General features: G+C 37.2%; 1 protein-coding gene across 1 annotated transcript in view; it reads right to left on the minus strand.

Moving 5' to 3' along the window:
• LOC140245490 (tensin-1-like) overlaps window positions 1-17,861 on the minus strand; it is a 305,353-nt gene that overhangs the window by 100,160 nt on the left and 187,332 nt on the right. The window contains exons 4-7 of the mRNA XM_072325060.1: window positions 8,182-8,217; window positions 5,511-5,564; window positions 1,369-1,679; window positions 675-742 (exon numbers count right to left, since the gene is read on the minus strand). Coding sequence (XP_072181161.1) covers window positions 675-742; window positions 1,369-1,679; window positions 5,511-5,564; window positions 8,182-8,217 — 469 coding nt within the window. The remainder of the gene's footprint in view (window positions 1-674; window positions 743-1,368; window positions 1,680-5,510; window positions 5,565-8,181; window positions 8,218-17,861) is intronic.

Here is a 17,861-nt window from a genome sequence, read left to right on the forward strand (position 1 = left end):
ATAGAATGAGGGGGATGGAGTTAATTTCACATATCATATGAGGCAAATATACTTCAGAACTTCTGATTAAAACACATTTGCTGCTAAACAGGTCATGGTAGAATAAGATACTAGTATACAAGATTACAAGTCATATTACCACTACCATGAAGTTACACACAGAGATGTAACTGATTTGTTAGAAGCCTGTGGTACCTGAATTGGATGAGAATTATTGTGGCAGCATCAAATCTCAAAGTTCATTGAAACTGGGGATCATATCTATATCTATCTATATCTACTATCAGATTCTACAGTACAAGAGTAGAATGGGGGCAGCCCATATCAAAACTCAATGCTGAGAAAATTATTGCACTGAACTATGAAGGTTGATCAATTTTCAAGAATGATTTTTAAAGGGCAAAAGCATGATTTTTAAATATGATTTAGATACTCCCCAACACAAGGTTACCATAGCAACCCTGCAGCATGCTGGAGAAATCTCTATCATGAAATTAATGATCACAATACCCACTTCAACAGCTGATTTTTCAGTCTAAGAATTGTAATTGTATGCCAGAAATGAGTAACCATCTTATAACATCATCTTTGATGGTATCAAGACACAAAATGTACCCAAACTATTGTCACACAGTAGTTATGTTCTTGCAACATGATTGATGTGTGCAACTTACCAATTAATCTCTCAGTAATGTAATCCACTTCTATTTCAAACGAGTACCTTACAAGTCCATCTCCACTCCTGAAAAGCAACAAAATGTTTTATTTATTATGCATAAAACCAACAAAGATACACTCACTAGAAATTACAAGCACAAAATTTTAATACTGGGTGTATTTTCTGACTTTACTGTGGCCAGATGTTTACTTACATTTGTTGCGCATATGTTTAAACATTTTGACATGAAAATATAATTCTTGCTCAGAACTTTTGTTTTAATGGATTGAAACATGATACATTTTAGGGATAGTCCAATGTGTATTCTGGCTAATGGTGTCATATATGATTGTTCATACTGATGTTACCAATTTCATTTGTCATTAAGTTCCTGAGAAGAACAGAAAGAAAGTGCATTAATTTTCATTTCTCAAAATAAATGTTACATGTATATCCATCTACGTACATTGATAAGGACATTATGCAGGCTTCCATGTGCTGATTTTAAACCAAATTATTAAGACTGCATAAGAAAATTAATTCAAAGTGAAATCACATGAGATGAAATGGAAATGGACAGTTTCAAGCTTATTGTAATTCATTTATATACATCATAAAACCTCCTTGTGTCTTGTATAATAAAAGGAAATCAAGTCTGATGTAGCCACTAGAATGCAGGACAGTTGTGGTGACCAAAAACTGTGACCCACTTGATTCCGATGGTCTTGGTGTGTGTAACTTGTGGTTGCATCATGTTCATGGTGGTCGGTGCGTGTTGTACATTGGCCACAGAGTGCTGGACGGTAACAGTTGCCTGTTGCAGCTTGGGTGATTCTTGGTGTTGCAGATGCTGTTGCTGATGTTGTTGCTGTTGCTGCATCATTTTTTTGGTCACAGGCACCGGTTGCAACTTGGGGGTTGAAGGAGGGGTTGGTGAGGTTGGTGTGGAAGGTGCAGACGGTGACCTTCGGCGGCGGTTCTCACTGGGTGATCCTACACCACTCTTACCTTCTGGTGATGTCTGGATAAATTTGCGTGGGGAGAATGAATGAAATGTATGACATTCTTTTTCCTGACTTTTTAGAAATCAGGATATGAAAAGGTTGAATGTGATGGAAACTTGGAAAAAATGTTTTTATTACTATTTTTCTAGTTCAATTTCTGATCTCCCATTGCGCAGAAATTAAGTCTCACTTTCTGGAATTTTGTGAATTGAAGGCACAACATTCATCAGCTCAATTGTCAGTACGAAAAGCTTGCATGTGAGGCAAACACTTTCATATGGCTGACAGAATTCCAACAGACTTTCTGAAACCATGGTAATATTTGATGCCACTTTAAACTCAGCTGGAGCTAGAGTTTTTGCAACTTGCAATAATTAACTGAGACTTCTGCAGTTTCACTGCAATCATTCTCTTTCTATAATTTCATCACTGTGGGATCAGACCTCTCACATTCTTGGAGATTTTGAGACATAAAGGGAAGACTGGTGGTATCAGGGGGGTTAATAAAGGAGTTTGAGGGGTAGGGTAAGGTAGTTAAAGGATAGAGAAGGGTGTTTGGAGGGTAGAGAAGAGTGGCGTTCAAGGGTAGGTGAGGGGTACATCAAGCTGGTGGAGAGTGGGGGTGAGAAGGATGTTTAAGGAGTAGAAAAGGGCAAAGTTAGGAAAGGAACTGAATAGCAAGGGAGCATCTTTTGGAGGGGGTGGGGTGGAAAGGTTGTTTAGCAGGGAGGGGAGAGTACTGTTACCTGGACAACTAAGCATATTACTTGCATGTTGTTCCTGCCTTATAAACAAGTGTGTTCCCACATCAGGTGATGATTGTACGAGACACATTGTCACTCTTTATTAAGATTATCTCTTCATGGAGATATTGCCTGATACTTTTCATCTGATAGCAAATGAGATACCTTTCTGGATCAAGTTTTCTCTTTTCAGATTGAAATTTTCCTCATGACCTTAACATTTACTTCAAAGGTCAGGGGTTATCTTCACCCCCTCTACCAATTTCATTTGCAGAAAAAAAAAAGGTTAGAGCCAGTGGAATATAATTCACTCATCTGCATCCCTTTCAGACCTAGAAAATTTCTGATGTGTGCACCAGTTTAATTTTGTTGGTCTGTAGATTTTCCCTGATATAAAGGAAAGTCCACTGTGTGCTCAAGTGACTCTGAGAGATAGGTCACACAAATACTGTAACTGGACATTTTCGTGGTGTTGAAATTTTTGCACATTTCACACAACCAGAAACTAGCGGAAAATAAAAACATGCAAAGATTTTTGATTGCTATATATTCCAGTAGTTCATGTTTTGATTCTGCTGAATTAAAAACACATGAAACTCATCTTGGCTGAGTGCAAAAGATTACTCACATTAATACATTCACTTTTACAGTATTGTATATGCCACACAATTAGTGAGGTTCTCATTTTTGTAAATTTCATATCTCTTGTGGTATTAGTGAATTCTAGGATGTGCGAAAATATAAACTCTGATCTTGACATGAATGTGACACGCAAGCTTACATTTTTGTGTTCATTAGTGTACTACACAGTTGCAAATTTAACCCCTTGTGAAATTGTTGGGAAGTCCAGACCCTCAACCAAATGGCAAACTTGGGAGGCTTTAATATCAAGCCCATCTAATTTGAATATCTGAAAAAAAAAAATAATACTACCATTCAAGGAAAACATGAGAAACTTTAAAATATTCTGTATGCTGTGTCTGATCTTAATAAGACTTCCATCCATTTGTCTCTTCTAGTTAATTACTTAAAAAATGAGTGAGACAAAGAACAGACATATTAAAGAAATTGTGAAAATGCACAAAACAAGATTTGAAAAAAAAAATACAGACTTAACATTAAAACAACAACATTTTGGAACAATGTTCTAGGCTTAAAAAAGGTTCATCTTCTGAATCACAAAAGATAATACAAAAAATGAAAACAATGAAAACAATGAAAACTACCAACCTAAATGTGGGTACCTGCAATAACCTTCAGGATTGAGAGAAGCAGATTACCCTTCAGAAGAAAAAACTTAAAATCATGACAACCATCACTAGGAAGGATAGAGAAAACTATGCATGAATGTTACATGAATATATATATCTATTCATTTATTTATTTATATAAAATCCAAAGAGTGATCATTCAAATATTTCCTTTCCTGAACTTCATTTGCTCACACAGCACACGGTATCCAGTATCTCTCTTGGCTTAATACCAGGCTGCGGCAAGGGTAGAATATATGCTTTCCATTATGCTTTTATGATGTTTCTCAAAATTTCCTCTGGCTCCAAGAGGTGAAAGTTGATATTGAGGTGCCTTGCCTACGTGGTGGCAAGCAGGTAGGCAGGTATTTCACTCTAACCAGAATTTATTGCCTGGATAATATCACAGCACATCGTGGCATAACACTCTGACTACTTTTCAGAATGACTGGATTTCATCTGATGACAACATGTAATGCCAAAAGCAGGCATCTGAAGTGCTTTTGGCAAATTTATCTATACCAGGATCGCTTCTCTTCTTGATTTGTGCGTAGGTGTGAGGGTTAATAAACTTAGCATAAAAGCTCAAAGGGCACGCCTAGGGGGGAGGGATTTCTATGTAAACGGGACATGTAATTTCACTCTTTTTCCAACACCATTACATGTGCAAGTGCTTCACACACAGACCATATTTTATTTAATGGATTATAACTAGAAGCACAGATATTACCTACTGTCAAGACTAAATGGACAACTTGTATATCTTCTACTTTCAACCTGCACATTTGGCGTCAAAACATTCGGTAACATTTGTTTATTGTATGCAGTAGCAATGCAAAGGTCACTCTGTGCTGAGTAAACACAATGTTTGCGATTCAGTCTTCAGTCTGCAGACACGTTTTAAAGGGAAACACCACCTGTATTCAAGCTAACTTTGACTGAAAACAGGCAAACAAACAAAACAGACAAAAATATCATTAACCTTTTACCAATAAACACAGAAAGTTTTGCCATGAAATATCAAAAGTTGATGTAGTTTTGTAAAACAGTGACATTACTCGGAATGATGTGCACAAATGAGACAAGACACTGATGATGATGTCAATGCCTCATGATTGTCCCATTGGTTTGTGCATGAAATATGATTTGCATGTGTCATTGTAATAAAATCAGTGTTATGGGAAAATGTGTGACATTTTGAGATATTTTCCAGTGTCCTTATTTCTTGTCCAATTTTGATCACATTTTCCATGTTCTCTTTGAGTTAACTCTGGCCATATCAGTCAGCCAACAGAATAGACTAAGCCACTGGCCATAGAGAAATGAACAAGATAGAGGTGAAATGTGATGGAGTTTGGCCTCCAGGGAACAATACCACAGATATATGACCAACTCTATGCCTCTCTGACAGCGATGTTAAAAAGGACCATGTTAATGACTTACTCATATCTGATCTTCTGTCAACTTTGTTGCTAGTCACCTTATTTTGGTCAAATTTTTGTTGATCTAGAAACTCTTTTTCTTGGTTAAGATCCTTTCTTCAACAATTTAGAACAAGTCCCAACAAACTTTCAGGCTTGGGGTGGGATCGATAGTGAATGCATGATGGTGTACTAAGTAACCCTAATTTGATGGGAAAAAGTACAACTTAAATTACTTTAAACATAAGCCTGCATATGCATGTCTGCTAAAGGGCTACTGGTGCTGGTAACTTCTCTTTAAGATCGTTTCCTTTTTTTTTCAGCATTAGGAATGGTATTGATACAGGAATATTGTTTGAAGATGCTAGCAATCAGGCCACCACTGAACCTGCATAAAAACACTTGTCTCCCCATCACTGCAAATAATGACTTACCCTTGGGGATCTCGGAGACTTTGGAGACCCTTGTTTCAGTTTTTCATTACCAGGCTGGACAGGAGAAAAGTGAAAAATAAACTTTACTTCAGACTGACTTTATTAGACTGAGTTTACCAGCAGGTCTCATAAGGGGAAAATGACATTCATATCTAATTAGCTAAGCATCTACATGTATCACTGCCTTTTCTCAAGTTAATCATGTTTGTATAAGTTTGACATAAATGTCTCTTCCCTGTTCTACTGCTACTGGTACGGCCACTCACACTGGTGAAAATACAAATACTAAAAAAGTTGTGACATTGCAATGCAAAATAATGATATCAAACAAATTGTGATGTTGCGATGAAAGTCACCAGACAACAGCAACAAAAACCACTTAATATCACATAGAAATAATCACACCAGAGTGAGATACATCTGACTTCAGAAGACACAAAACCCTAGCAAAGAAAACTATGATTTTTGTTTCTTGACTTTAACTCCATTGTACAACTATTAACATTAATACCCCAAAATTTCTCGCTGCCTTTTTTTTTTTAATCGGGTGCTAAGAGAAAAATCAGAATGTTAGCAGCAGATTGGGTATAATCACCAGACCCTCAAAAAAGTCTCTAGACTTCCAACCACTATACCACTGGGCTCCCATACATGTAGAATCTCTACTGTGTATAAGCTACCTATATTTTCATTTCATTTCATTTCATTCATATAAACTAATAGATATGAGATTCATAAATTGATTGACTATAATATATTACAACATGGAATAATATAAAGGTACTATAAACATGCATAGATATGTACAGGAATACAAGCATCCATGCTATACATTCATATATGTAGTGGTCATTTTGTAGACAGAGAGAAAGAGAGATAAAGCTTATGGACAGAAAAGGGGTTTAAAAATATCAAACACAATCCTTTCCTTCAGCTTCAATATTGTTGAACTTTCAATTAATTGTTTCCCTCGTGTATGGTGTGGACGATAAAGATATTTGTGGTTGGTGGTGAACTTGATTAATGGGTGTAGAACTTTACAAGGTCAGTGGGAACAAATTACAGCCTCTGACCCAGACACCATAAAGACATCTGGGAATCTCACAAACAGCATAAATCATAGCTGACAACTCTTACTCTCTCTCTCAAAGAAAAAAAAAATGATATTCTTACATGGCACGGTAATATCAAAAGCATATGATGGAGAAAGAAATCCACTGGTATTGTGGGCCGAAAGAATATTTTTGTAAGTGCTACAGTGATGATGGTGGGAGAGACTGTGCTCTCTGTGACTTTTACACCCCTTTCAGACTGGTAGAACACTCTTTCATACAAGCATCATTCTAATCCAGTCATATTTCGGAAAGTCTGAAAGCAAACTGGAATCGCGTTTCTCAGCAGCGTGTGTCCGAAATCATGATCAGCCATTTTGTGGTTTGGATGTGTTGTCCATTCAAATTTGTTTGTACATGTATCTGGGTGCACACTGGCAGTTGAGATGATTTAATTACTTGAATATGGTTGAAGACATGAAGATTAGCTTGACTGTGTACTCCCTTTTAAAATGGTGTATACAAGTAGTAAAATACTTTTGAACTCAAGTGTATCACATGCTGTGTGCTTGATTGACAGGTCTTGTAGTTTGTAACAGAGCTGTTGAATGGGTTGTTATTACAGTTAATGAATTACAAGACGACTTATTTCAGTGACTGAGCACACCTAACTATGAACAGAGTTAGAGATGTCTTTCTGAAATATGAAAACAAACCACTTCTTTCACTAGTGTGAATTCAACCCTCTGTGACATATTTGCCAGGACAGCTTGATTTGCGGGCATAGTAGACTGAAAAATGAATGTCAGTTTTAATTGTCCTGAGTTTTACTCAAAATTTTCAAAAGTTTGGATGGGAGAGGGGGTTGAATTAAAGAGAAAAAAGGGGAAGAGTAAGGTCACACTCTCCCTCAGATGACCACAGCTGTTGCTTGGTCAGAATATAAAATGCCACTGGGGATTTTGCAGAGATTTCCATCTTTGCCTTTGTTTTCTGTTATTCAGATTATGATTTGCTTGTCATGTCTTTGATGACCACATATATCATCTAGTAATTTTCTATGAGGAGCAGGACTTGATTTTTTCCCCACAGATAATCACATTGACCTCTTCATAAATCTATAATCAGATAAATGGCTATATCAATCAAATAAAAAAGACAACTTGTGACATATGACACAGGAAATAATTCCTCCATATATATTTTGTACAGCTCTGTTTGAGTTATCATTTCATAGCTAGAAGAAAAATGAAATATATTTAATATGCTACCAGTATGTGTTTTTGTAAAAGTAATAATGACATACAGAACTATTATATTCAATGATAATATTTGTTACAACACAACAAAACTACTATTACTTCTACCACTAATACTGATAATGACAACAATAATAATCACCATCTTCATCATCATCATAGTCATGCCATTGATAACATGATTTCAAAGGATCTCTGTGGTGTATCCATTTGGAATGGTAGTTTGAGCAATATGACTAATCATGCAGAAAAACATCGGAATGAAATTTGGTTTGCAATGATTACTCTAAAACAAACAAACAAACAAACAAACAAACAAACAAACAAACAAACATTGAACAAATTTCTTTGATGACTTACTGATGGACTTGATGGAGGTAGACATGTTGTCATCACCTGCAGAAAAAAACAAGAAAAAACAAAACAAAATGAGATTACCAGAAATAGACTTGGAAGTACAATGCAGGCATCATCCATGAACATATTGAAATACACTACACAACAGACAGGGAAAATACACCGAGGTATCTGAGGTGAATAAAGCATATTAATGGAACCAACAGAATTTACCGGAAGAAGGTGCTCATAAAAAAAAAATGCAAGTCATTTGAGAGGAACATGCATAAAAACATATAAAAATGTAGATTTCACATTTTGGGAAATGTGCAGATTAACACAGCCTCATTCATTACAGTGAATTTGCAATCACTACACTGCATTTTCTTTCAGACACACAACATACCACATAGTAGACCATTTAATACTGATAGAAAAACTCAAAAGAATGTCTACTTTATCACAGTGATTTGTATCCCATAATGCAAAGTGACATGTGACTTCCTGTCTGTGATTGAGGCATTACACACAGGAGTAAAACAGGAAGATGTCCAAGCCCATTCACACAATACAGGAAGTTGTTCACTTAAAAAGGAATTAGCCGCCCACATTCCACAGCTTACATACTTCCAAGTAACGTCATATTCTCAATTTCTCTCTCCCTCTCCGTCTCTTTCCCTTTCTCCTATTCTTTCTCTTCCTCTGTCTATATCTCTTAATACCTCCACCTTTCTCTCTCATGTGCCCATACTTTCTTTCTTTAGCCCTCTTTCAAAGACATGCCTACTTATGAAACATTAGCAAGAACCAAAATACCTCATATGAATATTACCACCCCAAGTTTTGCTATCACTTTTGATAGAGTAATTTATTTTTCATTATGTCTCTTTGAGTTAATTTGTCATGTTTATATAGGGCCTATAGCAATGAAAACATCACTGGTATCACATTATATTAGTCTATGTTTAGTGTTTACTTTCATATATTTCTGTAATGACTTCTCCAGTTAGGAAAGTCATCAGTTTTACTGGAGCTTGTTTGTGTATTAATGGTATCATTTGTATGTGACATTATGAAAATGTGGTTGTGTGCGACTAATTGTTCTTGAAGCTGAAAATCTATGCCAAGTGCATATTTGTTAATTCATGAAACATCTTGCTGGGATGGATTATGAGATAAAACTAGTGGAAAAATGGACTAGAAACTTGGTGTGGGATTTTAGTACAGTACACACACACATACACACACACAGACACAAACAAACATGAATAAATCTTTTCACAGTTTGTCGTGGGTCTGTATGTGTGCTAAATATAAATCATATCTTGCTAGCAGAGGCAAAGGTATGATAGGACATTTCCTGTGTGATAACGACTTAGGCCACCATGGCATAACCTTGTTACATCCAATTTTCTAACATACCTTCATGGTACACCTGGTAAAAAGGATAACCGATAGATGAATTCTACAGGCTGGCAAAACAGAGTTACGGACAACTAGTGTGCACAATCCCTCATCCATAGATTTTTGCTTTTGATGCTTATATGGTTCAAGTAATGATAAAAACTACATGACAAGAGGCTTGTCATTACAATATGAGATACTTTTTACCAAATATGGACAGAGATTATTTGTAAACATTTCTGCAAAAAGAAATAACTAGGTCTGGTTGGTAGGAATATACCTTTGTGACTGGTATGGGTTCTGTTGGTGGGGGGGGAAGTTTTGGCAGAAAAGAGGAACAAGAAATAGTATGGCTGGGTTCTACCAGTCGCTCCTACCACAGTAGGCAGAGGCATTTGAAGAATGAAAGCTCAAGGCGATTCCTCTCACTGAGCTGTCAGAAGTTATTCCTGAATCGCAGGAAAGCATCCAGTAGGCCTGTCTCACAACCTTGCCCCCAACGCACTATTGGGGTCATATCAAACCTCAAAAATTTCTTTTTTAGCCCATGGGCGTCCGATTCAATGGAGTGGAGAATCAAAATGTTTGATGTGTTGATTATAAGACAGTCTTAAAGTAAAGCAGCAAAAATCATCTGTTTTGTTGAGTTATCAGGATTCTCCAACAATTGACTGAAAGCTGTCTTTATGATTCATGCCCTCAAAGCCATATGTTAGAAAATCCTTTCCTGGCCCTGATCCTGTAACCCATTCACAATGATTTCACTTTCAATAAGCTGTGGTATCTGCAAATGAGCAACATCAAAAATCAATTCTAAGCCAATGTACAATGTATATTCACATTATGAAGTAGCTCATTGAAGCATACCCTGCTTTGAAGTGTAGAAATGAATATTTAGATATGATCTCACATGGCATTTCTTTTCATCATACATCAGAAAGAGTGAAATTGTGATACAATTATTACCTGTGTAATCCTTCATACCATAGCATCAATATGGCCTATACATACTTTTACATGTAACAGCATGGTCCTAAACTGGATAATAACATTTACTTGAATGTAGTTATACCTGATACATATCAAAGGACTAAAGATGTGAAGCAATAAGCAAGCATAGGGAAATTGAAATACAGTTAAACTCGCATAAGTCGATCTTCTCGGGACTGAGCAAAACACATCGACTTAGGCGAGTTTCGACTTGTGCGTAAGTCGAAACAAATCGACTTACAGTTACACCACGCGTATACATTGTATAATGTACATGTTTGTTGTCTACTCTGGAGCCGAGAGCTGGAGCGGTGTGCCCGATTTGCCCTTCAGCAAGACACTTTTATCCACATTGAATATTACCGTTATTCACTTCCAAAAATAAGAGCAAACATCTGACATTTATTCTAGCATCTTATGGAGCCGATTGTTACCGCTGTTCATTTCCAAAACTGAAGGCAAACATCCGGCTTTTTTTTTTCTTTTCTTTTTTTTGGTGGCCCGGCGTGCGTTTTTGGTGACCCCGGTCGCATATTAACCATTCGCGAAATTGTGATTCGATTCGCGAAAAGACTCCGCTAAGTATATAAGGCATAGATCGCTACACTCGGCAGGGGCTACCAGGTCTGGGTAACGGAAACCAAAATCTCGCGTGAGTTCTTGCGTTACCTATCGTTAATGTCAACGAAACATCGTTAATTTGTGCTTGGGATCGTTACTCATCGTTACTACAAACGTTAATTTTCCCGATCGTTAGTTTGCGTTAATAACGATTCAGGTGAAACCGCTTGCGTTAATGAAACGTTAATGTTTATTAACGCAAAGTTTCTTTTTGTATATACTGTATGTAAACAAAAACTGGCGTCTCGTGATTTTGACAGTGATTTATTACACAATAAAATCTTATTCGACTTAGGCACAGTGAATTCAATGGTTTTTCCGTGAAAGTGTTCTTGGAATTTCATCGACTTAGGCGAGTATTCGACTTAAAAAATTCGACTTGTGAGTGAATTAATACACGTAAGTCAATGGGGAAAAATCGGGACTTTCTAAAATCTTCGACTTGCGCGATTATTCGACATATGCGACTTAGGCGAGTTTAACTGTAATTGGCTCATATCAGCAGTGTTGACCAAACTGTTTACAAAGACATACAGTTATGCTCTGATACGTACTGTAAAACACAATATTTTCGTGGCATGAAATTTTCGCGAATGGGAGCCGATGGCCTTATTCGCAGCATGAAATTTTCGTGAATTGCCTCTAACATTCAATGCATATAAGGTAGACAAAATCTTTAGCGTGCATTTCAATTTTGTGAAACTTGGCTCTTGCGGAATTCTCGAAATTAAAATGCACACGAACATTCCTCGTTTAAAACAGTAGTTGTCACCTGCCAAGAGACATAATAAACTTTTACCTATAGACGATGGATATCCCTATATCCCATTACAACATTATGGATAGAAATGCACTACAAGTAAGAGGATAATAACCTCTAAATCAAGCCAAGCATTGTAAAAAAATACACTCCTAAAAAGCACTGATCGACTACAACTGCCTGCAAAATGTGGCAGTTGCAAAATTTGACATGCCTGATCAATTTCTGCTCCAGAACTGTAGTTCTTTTTTTTTTCTTTATGAGCATCTTCTATGAGGGAACTAGATGTAAAAATTGGCTTCAATGAGCTATACAAATTTCATGTGTGTCTGAGACAAGATATTTTTACTGACATATTGCCTTACTAAATCGAGGAGAAAGAAATGTTAAATGAGAGTCTCTGCTTTTCACAATATAGTATATTTTTACAACAATGAAAACTTCACGTCTGGGGAGAGTAAACATATAAGACAAAGATACATAATTTCAAGCATGACTGGGGCACCAATGATGGAGAGAGAGAGGGAGAGAGAGAGAGAGAGAGACTTCTATGGTTTTAATTGAATCATGTGATGCATCACCATACACAATAATCACAAAAGGAAACAGAAAATAATGAAAACTGAGTTTGTCATCTACTTGCTTTAACTGGAAGGGGTTGTAGTTTTGCTCAGACTAAATTTGATAATTTGGCATCTGTGAATTTTGTGTCATTGCCATTACAAATAAACACGGACAAAATTTGAAATGACCACAAACTGGCTGATGGACCTTTCTTGGGATGTGGTCATGAGTTACAACCCAAGTGTGAGTACAAACAGGAACTTTGTGAAAGTTTGCATCCACCAGTGACTATTACATATCTCACAATCCAAGTCTCTGAGAAGGCTACCTTAGAGAGAGATAAATATATATTCCAACCACACTGTCCACAGACAGGGAATTGTGGATGGACTTAATCCTTAGAACACATAGCCAAGGATCACATGAGCACACAAGACCAATTTGCTGTGGACTTTTCATCATCTATCGCTCACCATTCACTGTGAGAACATTTCATGTGATTGCATCAGCTTATGCACTGACGACAAAAACAAACTTTCAGAAATCGCATCAAGGTTCACAGTTTGAATACAAACAAGCCTATCACTCAGATACATACGTACACATACCAGTCTTTTTACTGGACCCTCTGAAGCAAACTCTCTCCCCTTCCTCAGAATGAAGCTGGTAGATTTTAGTCTGAAGACACCTATTACATATCCTGATTTTTTTTTCCATTCCACTTCTATTCAAACATCTCACCCCCACCCCCCCCCCCACCCCCACTATGGGACCAGCCACTACTATTTCCCAATTTCATCTGACCCAGTTATCCACTGCAGCCGTCCCCAATCTACCCAATCTCTTTTTGCCCTTGGCATTGGTGATGCCTTTGACCCCCTGCACAGCCATCAAGAGGTCAGAGGTTATGTTTCTGTGACAGAGAGGAGAGGAAAGTAATCTCTCCCCCCTTCACCTTGCTTCTTGGGGTGATGCCTTGTTTCCATGGTGACGGGCAAGCTGGGATGAAATGGTTCAGGCACCCGGTTTCGATACAAGAGATTTGACACCAAGAGAACCTGTATGGAAAGTGCTCTCTGTGAGACTGCATTGCTTCAATTTCAACAGGCTTTGAATGCTGTTTGGATTCATGTTGTACAGAAGGTTCAGAGCCAAGGATTTTTCCCCATCAAACTATGATGCATTCAGACAAAAGAATCAGCAATGGCTGCCCCATCTATCATTTTCCATGGAAGCCAGCCAAAGTGACCTGTAACATTCTTAGAAATTTTCCCCAATCCACTCAGTTTTTGGTGCTTGTACAAGTCCTCCTTTTCTTTCTGATTTTTATATGATAGTCTACATGCACACAATTGTGGGTGGGGGGTGGGTCCAGGAGAAACAAGCATATTTTCTCTGTAAAGGCAAAATATATGGTATACACATTGCAAAAGAAATCACTTTTTTTCCAAATCACCAAAACGCAACATCATACCACTGCAGGTCTTGCTCTGCATATATAATCACTTGGGGAAAAAAAAATGTGAGCAAATCAAACCATCTCACTGCAAACCACTTTTAGTAACCAAGATGTAGACACACACACACAAAAAAAAAATGCTATGCAGGCCTATATAGAGTGGCAGATATAATCCAATCAGAGCCACATATACATGAACATGTGTTAATCTAATGTCACTCAGTTAATTGTTATAATGTTGGGTGATAGTAATGGTGTTACAGCTATTGTAAAACCAGCACCAGCAATATAGTCCCACAGTGTAGGGCCTATACTTTTATTATCAGTTATTTGGGTGATAAGAACAGTAATAGCACTGAACTTGAAATCACTCATTATCCTAAAATTTTGCTGACTACACTGAAAAAAAAAATAATTCTCCTTCAAAATGAATGTATATCAGTTAGCTATAGTGAACATTTGACATGTAATGAATAACACTATTACCAACTATGCTTGACTTCACAGGCATCATCCTTTAAAAACATCAGACCAAATAATTCACCTTTGTAATTACCACAATGCTAATTAAATGATCACAAAACTTACGGTCTGTGTTTTACAAAGCACTGACGTCAAAATCCGAATTACTTTCAGCTGCATTTTGAACGGAACATCAATGACCCAGATATGATAAATGTTAAGAGTTTTCTCATTTTTTTTGAATGTGTGGTGTTGCTGACATTTATTTCATCAATTTCCTTTTCTTTGGATGTGTAGTTTTGACATTTTTTTTTTCAAAGAAAGTGATCACTTTTTCACATGGAAATATATAATGCTCCTTCAAGCTTTGACAAACATTCTGTGAGAAAAATCTGATGATAAAAAATGCAGAATGTGGAGGTGGTGTTTGAATGTCAAGAAGGACACCAGCACTGCGTCATTCATGAGAAAATTCCTGCATTAAAATTCTGTTGCTGGGAGCATCACTATGTAGATCCATTCAGTACATAAAGCTATGTCAAGAAGATTATGAATGCGTATACTGGGGCTGCTTCCTCCCCTTTCCAGTTTACCTTGGTGCAGTTCAGTGATGTAAAGAAATACCCACTTCCCTTCGGCATGGCGACGAGAACCAAGGATGATGTCAACAATTAAGTTTGATGAAACTCGATGAGACATCAAAGGGGTAGCAGAGAACACAAATGATGATTGATGCAAATATTGCTGCGCAAATTTTGATAAACAAACTTGGTCTGGTAAGAAATGCCCTCAAGAATTTGTTTCCTTTACGGAGAAGAGGTTGATAAAGCAGGATAACAAATGAAGTTGATGTCATGCACAGAGGGGTAACTCTTCGCTATAGAATCCAGACTGCAAAGGCTGATACTGTTTTTACATTGCATATAAAAGCAGCAGAAGGCAGATCTCTTGACATATAAAGAAATTAAATGACGCACACATTGAGTCTGTTGCCTTGGAAATTTGTTTAACTCCCTGGAAGAGAAAATAGGCAAATTGAAATGAATAATTTCATGTAACTGTACTGAGGCAGAGTAGCAAGGAAATTCAAAACGCAGTGGCAGTGGTTGGAGTGGGTTACAAATGCAAGGTCAAAGATAATTCTATGGGCCAGAAATTAAAGAATTATCTGCACTGACGACACAAGGTTGTATTTCCCCCCCCCCCCCCTGTATATGAGCAAGTTTTTAAGATTGAAGTTCCTCTTTACTCCCTTATCCCTTCTTCACTGGGTGAAACAGGAATGATTGATTTTTGTCCTTGGATCAAGCCGGCTTCAGAACCACAAAAAGATTCCCCAAAATTGATTGTTGACTCTTGGGAAAGGAGATAGGTCTAAGTAAGAGTAAATATGCTGATTTATCAAAACCAGCTGCTGACTCCCCTGACCACAAATGCAAGTTGTGCAATTATCATATTTTCACTTGAAAAACATGTCTATAAAAGAAATATGATAGGAAATTATCAAGTATATCTACTTACTTGAAAAAATCTCAACAGAGGAAAGTTTGGTGATCCTAATACATCAAAAAATATCTTTGAAATTCATATGAAAAGCTGATTTTCAAATGAGACAAGTAAAATCCATTTTGATATCCACTATTGATAACAGGTCTTATAAACTGAGAGAAAAAGAGACAAGTAAATCCTCCAATTCCGCTGCCAAATTTGATTGCAAAATACCACATCTCACGAAGTTTAAGTTGCGAGCTGATTCATCACATTCAGGCTCATTGCGCATGACTCTCCAATCCAGCATCTAACATTATCCAAACAATTGATTAGTGAAGTTCTAAGCAAAACAAAAGTGCAGAATAACTGCCAACTGTATACTCAAGATGACAGAAGTATCAATTCATCATCCTGAATGGTGTCCTCCAAAATAATAAGCACAAACTGTACCCAAGTCTCAGCTTCCTACATCTGTTCAGTCTCAACTGGATGGAGGAGGAAGGATTTACAAGATTAACACCAGAAGATCTCTGAAGATGGCTTGAAGCAACTCTGTCAATTGATGTGTGGATGAGATAAACACAAGGTCTTCTTAAACCTAATCAGAGATGAAGTGAGTGAACTTCCGCCACTGAGAACAGTCTGAATTTATGCTATAACTTGTGGTTTGTTTCTTCTGTAAGTTTTGGGTGATTCTTGCCTGGAACATTTGAATCTTCAGTGAACAATTCTCCTGAAAGTAAATAATGGGAGTAGGGCTAAATAAGCAGATTAAAGTCTACCACTGGATCAGTAGAGGATCAACGACCACTCTTGTCTCATGTTGGATTTGGTATTCATGCGAATATCCTGTCTATGGACTTATAATACTACTTGCCTCAACCATTTGCTTTCACACTGGGCAGTCATATGCCTAGCTCTGTTCACTTGTGCCTAATAACCTTAATGTTTTAGCGAGGGGCAAATTAAATCTATCAAAATCAGATAAAGATTGTACATGGTATAAACTGTATGAATTGCAAGTGCATGTGCGTGTATGTGGGGAAGGCGGGGGTTTGGGGGTGTGAGTAGGTGTGTTCAATGTACCGTTACGCTGTTCATCCAAGCAGCTAAAAGTATACCTTACTTCCTGTCGGCATAGCTTCCTTGAATAAAAGGACAAGCAAACAAAGACAATGGAAGTCTGATTGCTAATCAACATGAAGATTTTATGTAGGAGGAGCTTTGTCTCCATGGTAATCACCAAGAAAAAGACATGTGAATCTTAAATCATGGTGACACTGTGGGTAAAGGAAAGTTCTTTCCTAGGCAAGGTGAGAGGCAAATGTGGAAAATGGGAAAGGAGAAAATGATATGCTGACATGAAGCAAACACAGTAGATATTAGTGAAGACAAATCAGTATGGATACTTCTTCATTTCTTATTTGATCATACAAATGTCAAGGCCAAATTCATGCCTACCTGGTGCAGTGTAAAAGAAGAAAGAAAGTATAGCTAGTAAACACTTTGATATGCATGTATTTGTAAAATCATATGTGGGGTAGGCCTACATCATCTGGTGCAGTCTGGTATAAACAAAATTGATAAAGCAAAACAGAATCAAAAGTTTTCACATATTATTGGGTGATTATGAGTGTTTTGTCAATGTGACGGGAACCAGAATTGCATTTTGGGCAAAAGAAGTACACAGTTGTGCTTACACTGATGCCTATACAATACAATATGGAATGAATATTCATAAGCTAACATTACTTGCTTACTTTCAATTACCAACTTCTCTATCAGGACCGATCATACAATAGATGGTTAACATTTGACAGGTGCTGGGAGCAGCATTCGTTACTTATGGTTCATTTCTATCTCTAACATCTTCTTTTTGCCCTCTTTCTGTCTGGCTGCAGTAAGCTGAGATGATCTCCTCAGATATCAACAAGTACTGTTGTAAACTGTATA

This window comes from Diadema setosum, chromosome 22 (genome assembly GCF_964275005.1).
Source record: "Diadema setosum chromosome 22, eeDiaSeto1, whole genome shotgun sequence".
Lineage (NCBI taxonomy): Eukaryota > Metazoa > Echinodermata > Echinoidea > Diadematoida > Diadematidae > Diadema > Diadema setosum.